Source organism: Rhinoderma darwinii, chromosome 2 (assembly GCF_050947455.1).
Source record: "Rhinoderma darwinii isolate aRhiDar2 chromosome 2, aRhiDar2.hap1, whole genome shotgun sequence".
Taxonomy (NCBI): Eukaryota; Metazoa; Chordata; class Amphibia; order Anura; family Rhinodermatidae; genus Rhinoderma; species Rhinoderma darwinii.
Window position 1 is genome coordinate 73475022 of NC_134688.1, and position 23381 is coordinate 73498402.

Here is a 23381-nt window from a genome sequence, read left to right on the forward strand (position 1 = left end):
GAAATGCTATTTTGTCTTTTTTTTTTTTTTTTTTAACCGTTCAGACAAGCTATATGTCCTGCAGTATACAGAATAAACATTATTTTAAAGAGTGTATTTTGTGGGATTTTTTTTTTATTTATCGATTTTTTTTTCTCTTTTTTTTAAACTATAATGCACCAGTACATTAAGCCTGTGTATTGTATTAGCATGCAATTTTTTATTGCTTACAGTATCTATAAGGCCTTATTTACACAAGCGTATTTAACGTCCGTGATACACGCGTGATTTTCACATAGACCTATGTTAGTCAATGGGGCCGTTCAGACAGTCCGTGAGTTTCACGCAGCTTTTTTTATTTTATGTCCGCTGCGTAAAACTCACGACATGTCCTATACTTGGCTGTTTTTCGCGCCTCACAGACCCATTGAAGTCAATGGGTGCGTGAAAATCACACGCAGCACTTCCATGTGTCACACGTCATTCGCGCAACAGTAGATAAAGAAATGAAGGAAAAAATAAAAACCACTTCCTTCATTTCTTTTTCTAAACATCAAAACCACGTGTCATAAGGATGGCATCTGCGTGAAAGTCACGCAGCCATGCACCATTCACTTATGACACACGGCATTGCAACGCGCGCAAAACGCCAAGGGGAAAGCACCCGCGTACGTTATGGCACAAATCTGTACCTGCTCATAGCTGGTGCAGATTTGCATTTTTATTGCAGGTCAGTCAATGATGCACAAAAGACATGGCGTTGTGCACCTCTTAATATATTTCGTACATTTTTCCCCGACATACATTAGTTTAAGACTGGCATTTGAGATGCCAGTCGTAATATCTTTAACCCAATATGTATAATTAAATATCAGTATACCCAACTATAAAAAATGACCACTAAACATTTCCCAAAAACAAATTTTAAGGAGGGTTATCTGAGCCTATGGGGGAAGGGGCAAAAAAAACAAAAACAAAACCAGACAGTACCTCTAGCTCAGTAGTCATTTATAATCTTCATTATTATGCCCAGCTCTGTGCAGCAGCATTTTCGTTTTGCTAGGGCATGATCATCATGTAATGCTGCCCAGCATTTGCAACACGATCTCTCCAGAGACGGAGTAAGAACCAGGGAGCAGTGGAGAACAGGCATGTGATGTGTGACATTCCGTAGACCGATTATTAGGGAACATGCCGTTTTATTATCGTTGGCGACACATCCCTATTTACATCGGGGGGTTGTAGATGTGCTGCCAACAACCAATGAATTTTATGCCCACATCAAATATGTGATTAGGCCCGATTTACACGAGCTTGTGCGTTTTGCGCACGGAAAACACACAGCGTTTTGAGTGCGCAAAAGGCACTTAACAGCTGCGTGTGTCATCAGTGTATGATGCGCGGCTGCAAGATTCTCGCAGCCGCCATCATTTTGACACTCCGTTTGGATGTTTGTAAACAGAAAAGCACATGGTGCTTTTGTTTACATTCAGAGTTTGACAGCTGTTGCGCGAAACACGCAGTTCGCACAGACGTGCTTCCGTGCGACCTGCGTGGTTTTCACGCACCTATTGACTTCAATGGGTGCGTGATGTGCAGAAATATAGAACATGTCGTGAGTTTTACGCAGGGGACTCACGCTGCGCAAAACCCACGGACTGTCTGCACTGCCCCATAGCCTAATATAGGTGCGTACGACAAGCGTGAATCGCACGCGCGTATATTACGCTCGTGTAAATGATGCCTAAAAGTTGTGATCCATTTGTCAGCTGATTTCTGGGCATGTTTATGTAATGATCAGGAACAAGTGTTCGAAAGTGCGCTCGTTCGCCGGAGCGGCCCGGGTCAAAGGGGCTTATGCGACTTCTTACTACAATAAATCTGCACACAATTTTTAAAGATTGGAAAAGCCCTTTAAAATTTGGGATGGAGAATATTTCTACATTGCATTTTTTTTTCTTCTTTACAATGTACTGTAGTGGTTCTCTCAAAAATAAAAAGACAAAACAAGCAGAGGACAGTCATTTGTAGCATAATTTATATACATTTATGGCTTCATACAACAGATTGTTCTTGTGTCTGTAAATACATCAGGCACTTGTCTGCAGATTGAAATCATTAATTAAAAAGGGAAAAAAAAAACAAAAAAAAACAAAAAAACAACACATGAAAATGCTGCAATACAACAGAAGAAAGCAGTTTTTACATGCCACCATTACAGATATTGCGGATTTATTGACCATGTTGAATGGATGATGTTTGAAAAACCGGGAAAAACTAAATGTCAGAATAGATTTGCTTGCATGAACCACTGTGTGGCATAAACAACATAAAATATATATAAATCAATCATAAATTAAGGGATTTAACAATTTTAAAATTAAAAGAAAACATCAGTTAATGCACCGATCGCTTTTTTTTCTTTTTTCCAGTGGTTTAACAAGTGCAAATTTATATTGGTCAGACCTATAAACTGGGGTTCAGCACAATTTTCCAGTTATACCATCTAGGAAGCAGTGATCTATGGCGCTGTTTGTTGCAGGCTTATTAGCTCTGCCGGGTCAAGGAGTCAAAATTATATTTTTTAATTTTTTAAACCCTTGCAGGGCAGCTCGTTAGTCAGGGATCAAAACTTATTGACAGACACTGGGTGTCAATGGGTGCGTGAAACCACGCACCACACACTGATTCACATCTGTGTGCGGTGCGTGATTTGCGCATCAATTCAATTGAAAGTCATTTTAAAAGCACACTGATGCCTAACACATCACACACGGACCAGATTCACACACGTTTCACGCGTGAATCTGTTACGCCCGTGTGAATGTAGCCTAAGGGTATGTTCACACACTTTGTTTTCAGGCGTATTTGGGGCATAAACACCTGAAAAACGGTAGCTGAACACGTACGTACAAACAACTGCCCATTGAATTCAAATGGGAAAATCGGCACGTTAAAAAAACCACCCCGTAAAAAGTAGTAGCATGTCACTTCTTGAGTCGTTTTTCATTGTGTCAATAGAAAAACCAGCTCCAAAAAAATCTACACACACACACACACACACACACACACACACACACACACGATAAAAGTTATTTGATTTATAAAATAGGTGTTGACTACTTATGGCATAACTCACAGCATACTAGATACATCTCTCCCTTATACAATCGTATAAGGGGTTGTCCAGGCTGGCAGACGTTTCATACTGATGGCCTATCCAGTATGGCTCCGGTCACAGTATAGCGGCCATGCAGCAGCTCTGCTCCATGTTCAAGCGAATAGTTGCAGAGCTGCAGTAATCCAACACGGCCACTACACAGTGACTGGAGCCTTCTGCTTCCGGCACCGATCCTGCATAACTTCCAGCTGCCTCCGGAACATCTGATCGGTGCGGGGTCCAGGTGTTTCACCCTCACATCATAAACTGATGACCTGTACTGTGTTTAGGTCTTCCGTATAAAAAAAAAAACTAAACAAAAACAGCCCCGAACCTGGACAACCCCTTTTATGCCGATAAATAAAATGCAAAAAAAATAAAAATTTTACAAAATGGTGTTTGTCCATAGTAAATTTAGGGCAAGAACTGAGTTGTTCAGCCTTTTAACGAATTTTTTTTTTTTTTCAAATCTGTTGTACATTGTGCAATACAAGATTTAAAACTACATTACTTATGCCATTATTTCTAACACTCAATAAGCCACATTTAGTTTGATAAAAGTGCCTCATTCGGTGAACGGAAAGTTTTTTCTATTCACTCAGAACATCCAGATGCTGCTGCTAAAACACCATGTGTGAACCTAGTCTTAAAGTGCATGGACCCTGAAAAACACAACATAGATCTCTGCTTCATAGACACTCCCCTCCCTCCCGCCATTTGTAGGCATCGTGCTCAACCCTAATCATATCTGAATGTTCAGGTTTTGAGTTAGGAGGCATTTACACAATTTGTAAAAAAAGTGTAAAAAAAAATATCGTAATATCGAGTAAAAATTTGCAACCAACGTGCAACGACCGCGGGATCAGCAAGAAATTGCTGGTTTGTGGTTGATCTTTTTTTATGGGGACCTAAAAATCTCGTTGGTGGGTGCAGTACATCCCCTCGAGTAAGCAGACATCTGCTTGTGGTAAGCAGACGACAGCAGGTGTGGAATTGCTGGTCGAAAGCCAAGCGATCGAAGGAAAACACACGTCTGTTACACATAAATGCATGTCTTTAAAGCATCCACGACTCGCTAAATCAACGATTTTACAGATTTATCGGCGCGTGTAAAAGGACGCTAAGGCCTTTTTCACACAGAGCAGGTTTGATGCAGATTTTTTTTAAAGCCAAAACGAGAATTGGATCCAGGAGGTGAGACACTTTAAGGCCTTCCTTTATATAATTTCTTCTGTTTAGGTACCATTCCTGGTTTTGGCTTTAAAAATACATGCAAAATCGGCAGCAAATCTGAACTGCGTGAACAAGGCCTTAGGGGAAATGCTCTTAAAGAGGCACTGTCACATTATAAGTGGCCTATCTTCTACATAATGTGATCGGCGCTGTAATGTAGATTACAGCAGTGTTTTTTTATTTAGAAAAACAACCAATTTTGACAGAGTTATGACCTATTTTAGATTTATGCTAATGACTTTCTTAATAAAAACACGCCCAGTTGTCTACTTTTTGACCAGGTCTGTGTTGTATAGAGAAGTGTATGATGCGGACCAATCAGCGTCATACACTTATCTCCATACATTTATTCAGCACATCGTGATCCTGTGTTGTTCACTATGTGCAGTCACATACTCACACATTAACGTTACTGAAGTGTCTGGGAGAGTGAATAGACATCGCTTCCAGCCAGGACGCGATGTCTATTCACAACGCCCACTTGGTCAAAAGTAAAACATGCTCAGTTGGGCATTAAGAAAGTCATTAGCATAAATCTAAAATTGGTCATAACTCCATCAAGATTGATTGTTTTTCTAAATAAAAACCACTGCTGTAATCTACATTGCAGCGCCGATCACATTATGTAGGAGATAGGGCACTTATAATCTGGTGAGAGAGCATCTTTAAATCACTTAGATCCTTGTAGACAAAGATCACTTAAGCCCATATGAGTTGGTGCAAAACTTAACAGCTTGCTTAGGGAATATATTGCACAGTACACAATGTGTCCAGTTACAAACTACTGGCGAGATGTCTGCACACGCAGGACAAAATTCAGGCATGATCACTAGTTGGCCACATAATAAGTTCACATAGGTAACAAGCTTGCATTAAAGCAAGGACTTTAGCTTACTGAAACATCAAGAACTGCACCAATCTATGCCTAACTAAACATTACACACAGTACTAATAAAACAAGGAATCTCCACTGACAAGGGAACACGACATTAGAATGGTACGAGCAGGGCCGAGATGCTGCATAGATAAATCTTTACAATCCACATTTGGGCACAGGTTGGGTCTTCTGCGCTGGAGATCATGTTGCTTTGAAGGGGTTGTTCCAAAATCGACAATTATCACCTATCTACAGGATAGGTGATGTCTGATTGCTGGAGGTCTCACCGCTTTGATCCCCACTGATTGAGAGAACGGTGATCGAGCCCCTGTGCCTCACCGATGCATCCCCCACTGCGAGGAAGAGCTTGAATAGAGCATGCGCCCGCTGCTCGATTCAATGACTATGGGACTGACCGATACAGCTGAGCGCTGTATTCGGCTGTTTCCATCAGTCCCATAGATTTTGAATGGAGCAGCAGCAAACCTGCTCAACCACCTGTCCTTTCAAAGTCTTAGGTTCTGACAAATCGGTTGGGGCCTTCAGGAATCGGACAACCTATCCTGTGGATATGTGGTAATTGTTGATACTGGAAATAACGCTTTAAGTAACATATCAAATGTAACTATAAAGTTTGTCATATAACCATGTTTAGTGTTTTTGCATAAATGAAAGAAAAAAAAGGAAAGCGCACCTACTGAATTAGTCATTAAAACAAGAGCAGGGAGGCTTGGGCTACGTTCACATCTGCGTCAGAGTTCTATCAGACCTTTCTGTCAGGGGAACCCATGAACGGAAACCATAGCTTTCCGTTTGCATTACCATTGATTTCAATGTTAATGCTTCCATTGCTAATTGTGTCAGTTTGTCTCCGTTCCGTAAGGTTTCCGTTTTTTTTTCGGCGGAATCAATAGCGTAGTAGAAATCAATGGTAATGCAAATGGAAAGCTATTGTTTCCGTTTTTGGGTTCCCCTGATGGAAAGGTCTGACGGAACCCCGACGCAGATGTGAACTAAGCCTTACCCTAAAATTTTATTGTATATGGAAACATAAGTTCCCTGCTCAGATACAGAAATGTCTTTACAGCTAAATTCTATATACATTTCTATACAAAATGTATGTAGAAAGTTGCTCCAGTTTTTAAAAGGATGTATTTTTTTTAAGCAATAATGAAGTATTTTACTTTTTTATACCCAAAAGAAAAAAAAGTGAAAAGAACAGTCAGTCATTGGTGCGCATCATTGAGAAAAAGTAGGGGCCCAAGTTCAAAATATAGCTCTGCAGGACAGGTTTCCAACCCGTGGCCCTCCAGCTGTTGCAAAACTACCACTCTTAAAGCCCGACAGTTGCAGTTGGGCAACAGCTAGAAAGCCAGAAGGCGGAGGCACAATGGCCCAGGCCTTTCTAATCCTGGAGAACCCTTTAAAAAGGCATCTTAGGCGGTCTTACCAAAGCCAAACTAGTGTGAGCACGTGCACCCAATGAATGGGCCTCAAAATGCTAATCCAGGGCCTGGAAGAAGGTCATGTGATCCCTCTCAGCTCTGCTGAATGGCTGAGGGTGCTAATAATGGGAAAGCTATTTTCCAAGCTCCTGATCAACACTTACATTAGCCATTTTGTTGGAAACTCACCCGGTTGTCCAACAGTATCAGGGCACCTCTAAAGCAATAAATTGGATTTAAGAGGAAAAACGGGATTACAATGCTGCAGAATGGGGTGGAGTAAGTATTCCATACCTATAAACGAAGCATATGCCAAGTACAGCTGCAGATTAAGTTATGCCGGTATATAAAGCAGCATGTAAGTACGGTCCTTGGAAACGTAATACAGAATAATGGTGCTTTGAATTTATAAGACAACAAGAGGACCTCTGGAAAATAAAGCAACGTTCTACTTCAGTTCCAGCGAGTAAAAGCAAAAACTTTTACAGCAAGAGATGGCAAACACTTCTTCACTAACATTGCGCCTACAGGTCTCATTCTTTGGCCGGGACCACAAATGTTGCCCGTTTATTTCATAGCAGTGCTATGGTATTAAATTTATTATAACAGAAGCTCGAAGGGAGGAGGGATTTTATACATGTAAATGCAAAGTCTTGATTCTCCCCGAAGCAAGCGGTACAAAATTATAGAATTCTTTTAAGGCAAAATGAAGAAAGTATTTAATTCTTATTTACAAGACTTCCTCCATTTTTCCATTCATGAAAATATTAAACACGGGGGGGGAAGGAAAGCACCCAAATCCTGTAGGTACAAAAGCTGGTACATAGCACACAATGAAATACTGAATGCTCTTGCGCTATCTGGGATTCTAGAATGCTGGCAAAGTTCAAACAAACATGATAATCGACAATGATTTACCTAAAACAGAAAAAAATGGAGATAAAACAATTATACATAGATATTAAAAACACTTTTTTTTTTTTTACAAAATCTGACGTAGCCCATTGTCTGTATAGTTTACTGCTTGTAGGTTGAACCCTTAAATTGGATCAACATAATGCTGTTCCAAGATGTGCTCGAATTTAGGCAGAGAGCTATTCAACCCAGGCACTATATGTTGAAAAATCAAAAATACATAAATGCCAGAGCATGGCGGAGTCCAAGATCGAGATTTATCAAAATTTTGCATCCACGGCTATGTACACGTTAACAACTAATTCTTTATTGCTCAAATGCATCAAAGATTATATTTAAAGCAACTTTGCAAACAGTCTTGACGGAAAATGTAATTGTTTTGTGTTCTCGGCTCCGAATAAAAACTATGAATATATCCATGGTAACAGACAACAAAAACCAAGTGTAGTCTGATGCTACATTCATACTCACTTGCATCTGTTCTGTTCCCTGCTTCTTGCTAACCTACCAAAGAAGTGTATTAGCAAGAAGTCAAAGACTGATCCTGCAGTCACACTCCCTTCCATCTGACTTCACAGAGTTTGTTTGTAGTCTGTTGCTGTGGCGACACATAGGAGCAGTAGGAAAAAAATGGTCTGACATTTTTCAAATTAAAAACCATTTGAAAAGTTGCTTTCATGTGTCATTTTGTAAGCATTGGGACAATAAAAACAAAATTTGGTAGCAAAGGTTGACAAATTGAAGAGTGCAGTGAAATACTGTGCACAGGTAACACTGCATGAGGTGGGTGTCTGGGCTGTTAACTGCATATAAGCTTTCACTTGTTCCAAAATCTGTGTTGGAGAATGAATCCAAAATGGTGCAACACATTTTGATTCCATTACCTAGCATGGAATTTAACCAAGGATGCTCTGACATTGTGGTAATAAAGCCGATATTAGAGCTCCATCTCCATCAAATAAAATAGGCTTAAAATGAAAAAACTCTCTGCACTGGAACACACATTCCAGATTTATTTTTTTTGTATGTTTTTTTTTTTTTTATCAAACTTTGCAAAAAATTTGTAGGGCAGATAAGTTATGTTTTTTTTTTAACACACTACTAGCACCAACCCTGGATTATGTATATGTTGGTCCAATAACAGGGAGAACCCCATTAGCTCGGAATGTAAATAAATTAGACTGTTGCCACTAAACATACATTTGGCAGTTACCAAAGAGACAGGTCGCATTTTAAAAAAAAAATTGCTGGCGATAGCTCTTTATGCCTCTTGTTAGGGCACTTAGTGCATTAGGGACTTATTTAGCTTCCAGTCTTGAATATAGAACGATATAAGCGAAAAGCCCCACTGCTGAGCAGATCTCACATCCACAGCAAGCACCTAGAGTAAAAAGCGGGTACACGACACCATAAAGTCATCATTGCTTTACTGCTCATACAAGCACCCGAATGGCAACAACAATGCAGGCTGTTTATATTCCCCAATAGATTTTCTAGTCAGTTTGGCACTTTATAGTGATAGAGATGCAGGAGCAGCACGTCACTGGCGTACACTGGGACATTTCCGTATTTCTTCAGTCTTGAAAAAAAAACAAAAAACAAAAAAAAAGCAACCCAGACCAGGAGAATAGCATCTTTGGAGACGTCTTCCACTGTCTTTATGGCAATGCCGCCTAAAATAAAAATAAGAAGATTAGCACCTAAGATTGACCAGGTTTCCAACAGTATAGTTTTACATGGAATTCAAATAAATATAAAACGATAGTCAATACGTAACATTATTTTTATTTTTTTATTTTATCCTTGAAACTGAATGCCTCGTCCATAAAGTAAACGTTAACCATTAGTGCAAAATCAGCAGACATTAGATATAGCAATATGTTACACCAAAAGAAGGCAGAATCGTATGACTGGAATAAGCCATTAAACCGTGTGATTCATAGAGTTGTCACTATTACATCATGGCTCATAAAAGACAAGGGTGTTTAGGGTGCTCTAGTAATAATGCCTACAGATGTGCCCTTCGTTCCAGTGTATCTCGGTCATGACACTTTCCGCAGCCGTACAACAAGGAACAAAAACGACTCAAGCTTTTAAAATGGGACCAGGGACAGAAATAAGAAATCCCGATGAGCACAACATAAGAACATATCAGGAACTGGTTATACGAATGGTCTCAAAATGATGAGCAAATGTTAAAAAATTCTATAGGATCACGTTAGTGAAATCCATTGAATATACAGCAATTCCCTTATATAGGCAATGTGCGCTCCGATCAGGAAAAAAAAAGTGTAATAGTAGAAGATGGAAAAATAAAATATAAAGAATAATAATGTACCATATGTTTGCGCGATAGACTGGCACATCTGCGTAAATTAAACCCTTTCAGCCCGAAGCCAGTTGGCTTTTATAAGGGGATCTTTAAAATCAGACACTACATCGAAAATGTTTTAATGTGTAAACTGTATGTATATATAGATGTCGATGTAAGCTGTATGTCGATTTTAAGGTTTTGTCTCACAAAATTCAACACTTTTACATATGCCCTATTAGAGAATATGGAAGCCATAGGGCGGTCAATATGGCCGACATGTCATAATAGCTTCCCCCTGCAAATATATAACTGGCTGCAACTTCCCTCAGAAACCACACCTGATCGCCGAGTCAGCTTTGTGGGAAGAAAAAAAAAATGGTCTTCATGAAACCAACCCTTTAAAATGAAATTTCCCCAAATTTTAGAAATGACACCACATGATCTGAATCAGGATGGCCTTTCAGATTGTGAAGAACAAAAGTTACCTACAATGCATATTTTTTTTGCAACCATATTGCTATGGGTAAAGCTGTATACAGATGTAAGATAACAGACATATGTAATAAGACTATACACACAGGCTGCATACTTACAATTTTGTCTTTATCCCGATACCCAGCTGTGTGTGGTGGTTGTGACACCATGAGGAAAGCTTTGGTTTGATAAGAGACTATCAAAGTTAAAATCTGCTTCTCCATCTTCCATGAGGTCATTCCGAATAATGGACTCCATGTCACAGTCCAAGCGCTCAACGAACATGCCATCCAAGTCACTAGGCAGCATCTCCTGGTGGATAGAGACTATGCCAACTCTGCCATAGCCATTACAGCTATTCATAGGATAAGAGCCCATGCCGGGCATTTGAAGGGGCTGAGTCATAGGCACTTGTAATGAAGTTTTCACCGTTGATAAGCGGCTAATGCCCACACTGTGAGTCATGGTACTCCCAGCATGGGACAAGGCACGACCATTCATGGGGTTCTGCTGGGTATGCTGTCGATGTGCATGGGAAATGGTGTTCATTTTGTTATGGGGTGCCTGGGTGCCATATGTAGACATTCCAGAATTAGAGGCCATCAACACATTCTGACTCAGGACCCTACTGCTACCTTGAGAAACTGCAGACTCCGAGGCCAACAAATCATTATGTGGCGAAGAATCAGTGGTGAGCAGTTCCTTTAGAAGTCCAGCTGGAACATTGTATGGGCCCACAGCCCTATAGGCAGATTTACTGTCTGGAACACTTTGCATAGACATCTGTGATAAGGAGTTCATGCCAGCTTGAGAATATGTATATTTTCTGAATTCAGGATCCGGTGATCCCATATTTGTGTCTGGTGATGTAAATAAATAACCAGATTGCTGCTGCATCATTGAGGCAGGTGAGGACTGTGTTGAAACAGTCAATGAGGTGTTTGGAGATAACAGATTGAGATTATCTAAAAGATTTTCCATATTCGAGTTTCCAATCTCTGACAGACTTGGCAAAGTAGATGCCAATTTGGTAGAAGAAGGAGGATACACGAGACTGTGTACATCAGCATCTCCAAGATCTTCTTCCTCTGGCATGATTGAACTTGCATTGGAACTGGTTCTTGGCCGAAATGTGTTCCACGCTTCAAAGTCATCATTGCTGTGTGAACTAGGGCTTCCCGGCCACTTCGGGAACTGTGACCCAGGACTATCACCGCTGCCTTCTTGACCCGACTGTAGGGCGGCTTTTTTCTTAGCTGCCCTTCCTCTGCTTTTTGCAAACTTGCTGTTGTTATCCATAGAGGCAGCTCGTCTTCTTGGGGATTTACCATTCTTTCCACCTTCTGGATTTAGGATCCACCATGAACTTTTACCAGTCCCTTCGTTCTGTACCCGCACAAATTTGCTGTGAAGGGACAGGTTATGCCGAATTGAATTCTGAAAAAAACCAAACACATAATATATCATTATTGTGTATAAAACCAAATGTTGCTTATTATCAGAGTACAGTAATAATTCTACAAGTGTTCTTATAGAGCAATAAAGTTAAGGTGGAGCTCACACGGTCTGCATATGCCGAGCTTATCCATAGGGTCCATTGATGTAACAGTACCACCAAAGAAAATTAGATTTCAGGTAAACTGATCTTGATGCTGCAGAATTTCTGCATTTTAAAATCTGCAGCACGTCAATTTATCTTGAGTTTCCGTCTCAGAATTGTATCGAACAGGTTTATAAAAACACACCAATATATGCAGCATAAAATCTGCACCTGTTTCCACATCAAAATATAAATACGGCACACAAAAAAAAAACAAGAATTGGAAAAAAAATAAATAAAAAGCAATATTAAATGCCGAGTTTACCTGCAGAGATTTCTGCGGTTTTTCACATTAAATTCTGCAAGGTGTGCATATAGCCTTACTTGGAAAAGGTCATGGAGGTATGAAATGGCATGCCCTTTACTTATTTATTTTTTTAACTGTAGTTGACTATGCTATTCAATACAGAGGTATCCCACACCCCCCAAAAAACATAAAATAAAACAAAAAAACAAAAACCAGTAAAAAGGTCAAAACCAAAGTATATTTTGAAATCTACATACAACATATACGTGGGAAACGTGCAGAATTTTTGAGGCAGATTCAACTTCAACTTAATACCCTGTGAACATATCCCGATATAAGAAGAGAAAAAAAAAACAAAAAACTAAATAATGTGCAGCTATGATTGGTGTAAAAGAGAGATTTTATAACTTCCGTCCAAGCACTGATCTTGGATACAGACGTATAAAAGTTTGTCCATACAGTCTACTCCTCTCATTACAACGCCTCTCACATGCCGGAGGTCATTTAAGTCCCTCTGAGGCAGAGAAGAGCGCTGCTGCCCATCTATGTATTACATGGACGGCTAGTCATTTCAATGACCGACATGCAATACATTTCCTCTCCCGCAGTCCGGGCTAGATAGCCAGGGGTTTTTGAAGCCGGACTCGTGGTAAAAAGCGGATGCAAGTACTTTTTTAGATCACTTTGATTTAATACTAAATTAGATATAGGTCTGTGTATTCCCTGACCATCTGGACAGGGCACGGACCATACACCATGTGCAGACAGGTTATACTAACTCGTCCATTAAAGAATTTTCTCTTTGCTAATTACTCAAGTGTCCTAAACCAGAACTACTACAGAGAGGACGTCTGGGGTCACATTTACACTGCAGCCAAAAAAGAATTATATTTTAAAGTGGTGTTAAGGCTAAATTTCCTCACAGGAAAGAGTCTGCTTGGCTCATTATACAAATTCCCGTTTCCAGAGCCAGCAGGTTATTAAAAATATCCAATGATATCTTTGACTGGAATATACATACAACTAGCACCATAACAACATATTCTACATACTCTATACACAGAATAAGGGCACTAGCCACATTGGGGTCTGGCAGCTAACGTCCTGAATGAACCGGTCATTTCCAAACGAGAGAGATCGTTGGCCACCGTGTTACTGAAACAAGGGGTCCTACTCCCCATATCCCCTCTAATGTTACCGGTTCATCACCATAGGAGAAGATGCAAGTGACCATCAAGATGTAGAGGACACTGCAGGCATGGAGGCCATCTGCGTACCACTAGAAAATCATGAAGATGATAGTGCAATACCGGATTTTTCTAACCTCATACAACCTTCAGGTTAAGGGCCTGTGCATATTTGCAGGGCCGTCATATTTGACACATACATAGAGAACGTAGGCGGTGGCAGATGCCGTAACAGTGGCATCTGTTACCAAACCGTTTAATGGTGCACATTTAACAGACTTTCAATAGCTTTTCATAACGTATATGACCTATACGTTTGGCGTACATCTGTGACATATGCCACACGTCACCCAAAGAATCCCTTATTAAAAAAAACTTAAAACTGCAAAGTTTACATTTCTTTGTGGGATCCCGCAGGATGGAAAAGCCTAATCTACTACACTATTCTATCCTCGAATATAAAGGTATACTGATGTATACCAACCACACAGAGGTCAAAAGGATAAACTTTTTGCCTCCGACAGAATAAGTATGTGTTCAAATCAGCGTTGGGTTTCCGTTGATGGGTTCAGACAGATTTTTCAGTCAGGGGAAGCCATCAACGAAAACCATAGCTTTCCGTTAGCATTACCACTGATTTCAATGGTAATGCTTCTGTTGCTAATGGTTTCCGTTTGTCTCCGTTCCGCAAGGTTTCCATTTTTTTGACTAAATCAATAGTGCAGTCGACTACGCTATTGATTACGCCAAAAAAACCTGAAATCTTATGGAACTGAGACAAACGGAAACCATTAGCAACAGAAGCATTACCATTGAAATCAATGGTAATGCTAATGGAAAGCTATGGCTTTCGTTTGCCTTTCCGTTGATGGGTTCGCCTGACGGAAGGATCTAACGGAACCCAAACGCTGATGTGAACAGGCCCTAACAGAGTCCTATGGACACGTTCAGAGTGCGTCGGTAGCTTTCCCAACATACAACGCTAAACTAAGTTCAAAAACATGATGTGCAGAGCCTAACTAGCAAGTCTCTGCGCAAAGGTTAACAATCTTAATTTATAATGTTCCGATTGCTAAACATTCCATCGGTCAGAACAAGACATACAACTAGATTTTAATATTTAACCCCTTCCCCCTGCTTGCATTCTGGGCCCTAATGTCCAAGCCATTTTTTACATTTTTACATTGTCACATTCAAAGAGCTGTAACTTTTTTATTTTTGCGTCGGCATAGCTGTATAAGGTCTTGTTTTTTGCGGGACGACTTGCAGTTTTTATTGGTACCATTTGAGAGTAGATGCGACTTTTTGATCACTTTTTATCACATTTTTTTAAAGTCAGGATTAACAGAAAACAGCAATTTTTCCATTGTTTTTTATTTTATTTTTTACGGCGTTCACAGTGCGGGTTAAATAATGTAACAGCTTTATAGTCGGGGTCGTTACGGACGAGGCGATACCAAATACGTGTAACTTTTTTGCTTTATTGTAGTTTTTTTAATAGTAAAGCATTTTGTAAGGGGAAAAAGTGGGGTTTTCATTTTTTTTGTTTCACTTTTTTTTTTATTAACTTTATTAAACTTTACTTTTTTACTAGTCCCACTAGGGGACTTCCCTATCCTCCGATCGCTATTATAATACACTGCAATACTTTTGTATTGCAGTGTATTACTGCCTGTCCGTTTAAAGCGGACAGGCATCTGCTAGGTCATGCCTGCGGCATGATCTAGCAGGCATTCGCTCCAGGCAGACCTGGGGGTCTTTATTAGACCCCCGGCTGCCATAGAAGACACAGACACTCGGCGATTTTATCGCCGGGTGTCAGTGAGATGAGAGGGAGCTCCCTCCCTCTCTCCAAAACCATTCAGATGCGGTGCTCGCTATTGTGCACCGCATCTGAAGGGTTAAACGGGCGAGATCGATACTAATATCGATCTCACCCGGCAGAGCAGGGACGCCCCCAGCCCTCAGCTGCCTCTGGCAGCTGAGAGCAGGGAGATTTGACGGCTCCCTGCTCTGTTTACTTTATTCTACAGCAGCGACGTAGAATAGCGGCGCTCTAGAATAAAGCCCACTAATGACCGCCGTAAAAAGACGTATCGGCGGTCATTAAGGGGTTAAAGATTTAATTTGTTGTTTTATAATCAGATGTTGGGGGAAAATGTTGGGGGACATGTGCCCCCCCCCCCCTCTCCAAAGTAAATTGGAAGCAACTACATAGTTTTTTTGAGCAGTCTTCCTCAGCAGCAGGTAGGACCTGACAGCAAAAAGTCTCTTGAACCTATAAAACGATATAAAGCAAAACAAGTACATTCAGTAAATGGAATAGTTTTCTGCAATCACAATTCTACGTGAACTATAAAAATTTGACATTTAAAAAAAAAAAAAAAAAAAAAAAAAAAGAAGGACGGTCCTGTGACGCTGCCCATGAGCTAAGCAGTACTCCACTTATTTCTATAGATTGAGGACATGGGTAACTTCAGGGTCATGTGATCTCAGCCTCTGTGAAAACACATTTGTTGATAGAAATATTCTTTCAAGAGATTTCCATAGTGTGCATGGAGAATTTCACTAGCAAATACAGGCAGGCCTGAAGTCACACAAATTATTAAGTGCTTGATAAAAGGATCAGTTTATTTGTTTGAGGTCGGTTAGTGTCAGACATGCCCACGGCTACGAGAAAGAGGGTGTCTTAGGTGAGGTTGCATTTCGTGCTTCGCAGAATTATGCTCAGGAATGTGGGAAAGGAAAAAAGAATGTACTAAATGAATAGAGCCTTCAGCTTGTGAAGCTAAATCCAGCGGCCTTGGCATTAACGCTTCATGAAAGCACCATAAAAATGTAGCAGAGGCCAATTGGTCATTTATAGTGCACTTAACCTTTCAGAAGAAGCGGTCACATGTGTGTACACAACTAATAAACACTTTCTGGCCATGATAGGACTTGTATTCTTCATTATTTAGCAGTTATCCCCCTTTGCAGGCTCTCATTCTCTGTTGTCTTTGAGAACACACACACACACACACACACACACACACACACACACACACACACACACACACACACACACACACTACAGAACTAGGGTAAGATAGCACTCACTAGAAGCTGCAGCAGCATCTGTATGTCTCTCTCGGTTTTCCTCCTCCCCCCTCCAAATAGACTTCTATGGGCAGAGTGTAACCTGATCCCTCAGTGAGATGAAAGTCCATCTTGTTGAGGAGACCAAAAAAGCAGTAAATTCAGAGTAAGTGAACATTTTGGAGAGGGGGGTGGGTGGAAGGAGCCTGATAAATGGGAAAAATGAAATTGTTCTTTAAGGCCTTATTTAGACGAACGTTTTATACATCCGTGTGCTGTCCGTTAAAAAAACCGGACAGCACATTGACAATGGCAATTCAATGGGGCTATTCAGACAGCCATGATTTTTCACACAGCATGTTTGCATTGAGTGAAACTTGCTGCATGTCCTAGTCTGGTCCGTTTTTGCGGGCCACGTCGCCCATTGAAGCATATGGGTGCGTGAAAATCACAGACCGCACACGGACTTCATCCATGTGCTGTCCTTGTTTCACTAAACAGTGGCTAAAGAAATGTTGAGGAAAAAATTAAAAAAAAAAAAAAAAAACGTGTACCAACACCGACATTAAAAGCTGAACTGTGTTAAATACGGTCAGTTTTTTTGCGGACACAAAACCGACATGCTAGCCTGAATAAGGCCGAATAAGATTTTCATATACACACACACATATAATAAATATATATATATTCTCATACTATTGATTCATGCAAAATTTATTTTTTAGGTTAGCGACCATTTAAAGGGTTTATCCAGGCTTCGACATATGTGCATTTGCGGCCCCCTTTTTACTAGTCCCCGCCTGGAATCGGCACCCAGCAGCCGCCTCATCAGGCAAAACAGGGGTTGTGTGACCCCCCCCCCCATTCTGGATAGAGGTGGGGGTCCCAAATATCTATCAAATATCCTGTGGATATACCATAAACATCGAAGTAATTGTGATTACATGGTTTGTGCATTACAATAAGGGTAAAAACCTCAGAGCCTAGGTGTGCTAGATAATGGTTCATTTAGTCTGCGTTCACATCCTACGGAACGGAGCCCTGACTGGCACAAACGGAAACCAGAGACTTCCGTTTCCATCACAATTGATTTCAACAGTGACGGATCCGATGCCAATGGTTTCCGTTTGTCTCGGTTGTGCAGGGGTTCCGTCGTTTTGACGGAATCAATAGCATAGTCGACTACATAGCATAGTCAAAACGACGGAACCCCTGCACAACGCAGACAAACGGAAGCCATTGGCACCGGATCTGTCACCACTGAAATCAATGGTGATCTCTGGTTTCCGTTCGTGTCAATCAGGACTCCGTTCTGATGGAAAATTTCGACGAAACGGAGCCCTTGCGCAGATGTGAACGCAGCCTTACTTATGAATTTGTGAAATTGATTACTAAAAAACTGATCCCTTCATTTTCTATGGGATCGGTTTCGTGTCCGGTGGCATCAGTTATGCCAGACATCTTCTCAAGGCTGATAGAAAAACAATGCATGCAACGTTTATCAGTCTGGCTATGGACATTGGACAGGTGCACAACTTATCCATTACTTGTATCCGGCTCAAGTAAAGATACAAATCCAATGTGAACCCACCCTAACAAACTTTGTTCTGCTAAGCCTGTAGATGGCACTAAAACGTAACCTCGGACATTTTCAATCAGGCGTTCCAATCACCTATGATCCTTCACAAACAAAAATTAAATCCAGGAGTGTCCATTGGGAAAGGGATATATGCAAATCAATAATTAACAAATTAGGTTGTCTTTGCATGCGTTAAAAGTAAGGGCTTGTCCACACAACGTAATTGCTGCGTATTTTCCATCCGGAATTGCGGACGGAAATACGCAGCAAAATACAGTAGCAGCAAAGTGGGTGAGATTTAACAAATCTCATCCACACGCTGTGTAAAATTTCCGTCCTGAAATTCCCCTGTGGTGCGTATTTTTCGTTCCGCAGCAGATCACTGAAAAACAGAAATCACCATCTCCCAGTATTGAAAAAACGCAGCAAAATACGCACCATTTTCTGCAGTTAAAAAAAAAAAATGCAGGAAATTTTGCGCTTTTTCCGCAGCGGAATGTCTGCTAGTTTTAGTGGAAATGCTGCAGAAATTCTCTGCAGCAATTCCGTTACGTGTGGACAAGCCCTTCGTGTTCTGACGGAGATTGATGATCGTGGAACTAAAAACAAAGATCTGAACAAATTTCCACAGTATAATCTGACCGCAGGGGTAAAGATTATCATCAGTGCCAGTGATTGGGTTATTGTATGAATATTCAGTTCCTCTAGATGGGCCTTTTATTTTGCTACGATCGTTATGACAGGCTTGCTGAATTTATCACACCTTCCGTATAAAAGATAAAACCCATCAGTATACAATGACCGCACATACAGAAGCATATTTTTACCTATACACATACATAAACAACCTTGGCTGAGCTCAAAGTTCAGCTCATAAGCACGTTTTCCCCGAACAGGCCACGGTTTCACCTTTGCTACACTTTAAACACCGAGACTTGCGCCACCCCACTAGGTTTCTGTACTGTACGTCCCCTACCCTAGTAACCATGAGATCAGCAGTAAACATGGGGATTTGTGAGGGAACAAAAGAATAAAGCAGGCTGGATACAAATGTGGGAGACCTTGAGTATCAGCATGTTGCATTTGTTACAGTGGATTTCACAAGCTGAAATCTAAAACATCTTGTAAATTTTAAGAGATAAGAATTTAGGATCCTTCCCGCGGGTTAAAAGGGTCATCTGGGTTCTGATTTTTTTTTGCAATGTCTGCAAATAATAAAAGAAGCAGTACTTCCCTATCCTCTCCCCCAGCGATCCAGCACGGACACTCTGACGGCCCTATAGGTGATGGTTTAGGGTATGTGCACACGACAACGCCAAATACGTCTGAAATTACAGAGCTGTTTTCAGGTGAAAACCGCTCCTGAATTTCAGACGTTTTGACAAGTGCACGCGTTTTTTACGGACGTAATTGGAGCTGGTTTCCATTGGAGTCAATGAAAAACGGCTCCTATTACGTCCCAAGAAGTGACATGCACTTCTTTGAGGCGGGCGTCTTTTTAAGCGCCGTCTTTTGACAGCGGCGTGTAAAAAAAAAAAGCCTGTCTGCATAGAACACCGTAAGACCCATTGAATTCAATGGGCAGATGTTTGGTGCCGGTTTTTCGTCCGTAATTCTAGGCGTAAAAAGTCTGAATTATGTCCGTAAATAGGGCGTGTGAACATACTCTCACATGCACGTAGGGCTCAGCAGTCAAGTGCAATATTTCTGGAATTATGCATGAAATACGGTCAGAGCTGAGCTGTCCGATTGACTGCACCAGTCACATGCTAGGTGTGCGTAAGAAGTCATCGGGAGTACTGCCGGTGGATCAGCGCTGAATCACTGGGGGGGGGGGGGGGTATAGGCAAGTCCTGCTTCTTTTCTTAAATTTAAATCTCATTTTAAGCCACTTAAAAATTTAAGAACCCGGATAAGGCCATGTTCACACTTGCCTTCTATAATCAGTTTTTAGATCAGAATAACAGATAAAAACGGATTAGTTAAAAATCCCATTGAAATCAATGAGATATTTTAATTGCACTTTTATCTGTCCAGTAAAGAGATGCAGAGTACAGGACTTTTTTCTCTCCGTTAAACAAAAACACAAATGGATTATTTTAATCATTTGTGTCAATGTAAAACAGATACAAACTGATTGTAAATCTGTTTGATTCCGTTATTTTGATACCATCCATTAAATAAAACTGATATTAAAAAACGGATAGGGCAACACAAATGTGAACATCTTTCGAAGGAAAAAAAAAAAAAAAGGCACTCACCGACTGTAGCAATAAACTTTATTCTAGATCTTGATCTGTAAGGCCTCATGCACATGACAGCGTTCGGTCCGTGATATACGGACCGCATGTCGCACGCATTTCCCAGACAGAACACCGTTCAGGGAGCCAGGCTCCTAGCATCATAGTTATGTATGAGGCAAGGAGCCCGCCACCCCGCAAGAATACGGTCTCGTCTGAAACACGTTTTCATTTCTATAAAGAAACCTATGAAAAAACAGCATATGAAAAAATTAAATAAAAAAGTTTTAAAACGCAAGTCCGTTTTGAAGAAAAAAAACAAAAACAAAAAAAACGCCACTGACCCCAAAGTCCAACAAGCCATGAAGCTTTATGTAGGCTCTCATTTTATTACAGACTCTGCAGCCAGATGTTACTCTAGGTTTTTGGTTTTTTTTCCTGGGGGGGGGGGGGGGGTGAAATATGCTGAGGCATTATCCTGTGTGGGGGCACTGAGGATGCATTATTCCATGCGTGGGGGCCCATTCATGTGTGTTTCTCCCACCCGTGCTAAACTATTAACTACACCTCCGATGGCCACTGATGGATGGGTCGGGTCACATAGTTGGGCCTCAGCGTCGCACAGCAGCAGGATACCTTGAGTTCGCCCCACGTCTGCCGGCACAATCATTGTTTTTATGGTTGAAGGGACTTTTTAGAATGGAGCCAAGTCCCGGCATCTAGCTATGAATGGAGTTGACATATGTCAGACGAAATGGGATTAAGTACGGTAGTGGAGGGTCCCAAATAAAAAATCTCGGCCAAAAGTGGGTCCCGGCCTACTTTTAAGTCTTATTTTCTTCAACAAGTTCCGAAACCAAAAAATACAAATGTAAGGTCCTGTCCACATCTGCGTCAGAGGCTCCGTTACAGATTATCGTTTTTGCCTAGCAAATCTAATGTTTCTTCAGCTCGATTGGCTTAACAAGACATGTGCCTGATTTTAGTGCAAATGTTTACTCTGACAATTTAAAAAAATAATAATAATTATCTAAAAAGATTTCTAAATCTTGGACTGCATTAGTAGCCTCGGCGGGTTCCATCGGGCATGGTTTCCATAATGCGACGGATCTGGCACTTCTGGTTTTCTCATTGTTCTGCTCCTATGAAGGAGCAGAATAACGAAACGCAGACGTAAACAAAACAAGGCCCAATATGGAACACAATTGAACATATTCTACAAATAAGTACACATACATTATATACAATCTCTCAACACTGCATAGTGTTTAGTTTCATGCCTTTTTGGCCATGTGGCCACCAGAAATACTAGGTGAGGGCATAATAATGTATTAGGATTAAGTTATTCTTCTTTCATTGCTATAAAAGGCATTTTCTGGTGTCACTAAAATCTGTACCTTTACCACCACCAAAAAAAAAAAAATAAAAAAAAAAATTGATGACATTTTGCATTTCATATGCTGTAGAAACTCAGTCACCAACCCAAGATCTCAGGGACCTCTGCAGTGTTTGTAAACAGCAGTTTCTGAAGACTCATTATGGATGGTGTTCAATGAGGTACTCTAGGTAAGAACAGGTTAAGGCAGACATTTATAGAGTAACTGCACTTTTGGGAAAACGTTGATATGTCAAAAACATCAGAAGTTTGAATCGGAATGGGTTAGTGTGCTGAACCCCCGCCCCCCCTCACCCGGTCACTGAAACAATGGGACACAGGTGACACTCTGCACCTTCGGCTGATCTTGGTCCTCCTCGTTAGGCGGAAAACGGGCACAGACTTCCTATGGGAGCCCATCATCTTAAGGCTGACAGGGAGAACCTATCAGAGCGAGAGCTGCCGAGTGATCAGCTGAGAAAGTTCTGCCCCTTAGTATCAGCGACTGGGAACCTCAGCACCCGTAGCCCAACTAATCAAAATTTCTGATACGTCTGACATATCAAAACTTTTGTGAACGTGCAGCTACTCTTTCTAGAATACAGCCAAATACATGTAAAACATTGGCATACCAATAGTCCCTGATTTGATATCCTAAAGCCCTTTACATGTGATTAGTCAGTCCAACTTTTCTACATAACCGAACCTGGAAAAGTTTTATATAGCAGAACACGGACTGTAGAATAACAAACCACAACAAATACAACCACATCATTGGAAACCAAATTTATGAATATCAAAGTACATCAACAAGTAACATTAAGTGTGACTGCATTTAACCACAATAACCCAAGATCGCAGTCCCCTCACAGGAATCAAGAAAGCGGTGATATGAGGAGTTGCTTAGTGGGGGCTTCACTCTATGCTGCTTTAGCCGCTCGTGTGCCCACCTTAAAAGCAAATACCAAGTAGTACTACAGGAGTAATTTCCAATCGAAAGAGCATCTTTAAAAGGCTATATGCACCTTTGCAATGAATCAAAAAGATGAATGAACTTTGAATTTAGTCTTGATTAAAAAAATCCTACAATTGTGTTTACAGCATCTATGCATATGAATGGTTACTGTCCAAAAACCCTGTGTAGTCCTATCCTGCAGTCATCTATCCACTACATCTTGCCAACTACCAAATGTATATTAACAAAAAAAAAAAGTGTGTTTAGTGCACCTTTAAAAATGTTTAATAAAAAATGATTTACTTTGATACAGCTATTCTGTATTTTCTAAAAAGAGCAGCTGTATCGTTCACTAAATATTGCTCCCGCCAGGTCCGCGGGACTGAGTGGTTGAGTGTCAGCGGGTCCTGCATGTGTGATACACAGGATCCACCTGTAATTTATCACATCTAAGTTTGGACCCAATGGGAGCAGGATTTGGTGAACGATACAGCTGCTCTGTATAGAGAATACATAGCAGCTGTATCTCAAAAAGTAAGGCTTCACGCACGACCATAGCCATATGCGCAGCCGTGATTTTTCGGGTCGGCCAGGGGCTGAGTGTCACCCGCAAGCCGCTTGCAAATCGTGGGCCATTATTTGCTATGAGCCTGGACTGCAAAACACGGCCGTAATAAGACATGTCCGTTCTTTCTGCGGTCCGGGCTCCTGGGCCATGAACGG

General features: G+C 40.9%; 1 protein-coding gene across 1 annotated transcript in view; it reads right to left on the reverse strand.

Annotated features, from left to right (window-relative positions):
- Positions 1-4581: 4581 nt before the first annotated feature.
- FOXO1 (forkhead box O1) overlaps positions 4582-23381 on the reverse strand; it is a 61524-nt gene continuing 42724 nt past the window's right edge. Inside the window, exons 2-3 of the mRNA XM_075851749.1 lie at positions 10517-11834; positions 4582-9282 (exon numbers count right to left, since the gene is read on the reverse strand). Coding sequence (XP_075707864.1) covers positions 10527-11834 — 1308 coding nt within the window. The 3' untranslated portion in view covers positions 4582-9282; positions 10517-10526. The remainder of the gene's footprint in view (positions 9283-10516; positions 11835-23381) is intronic.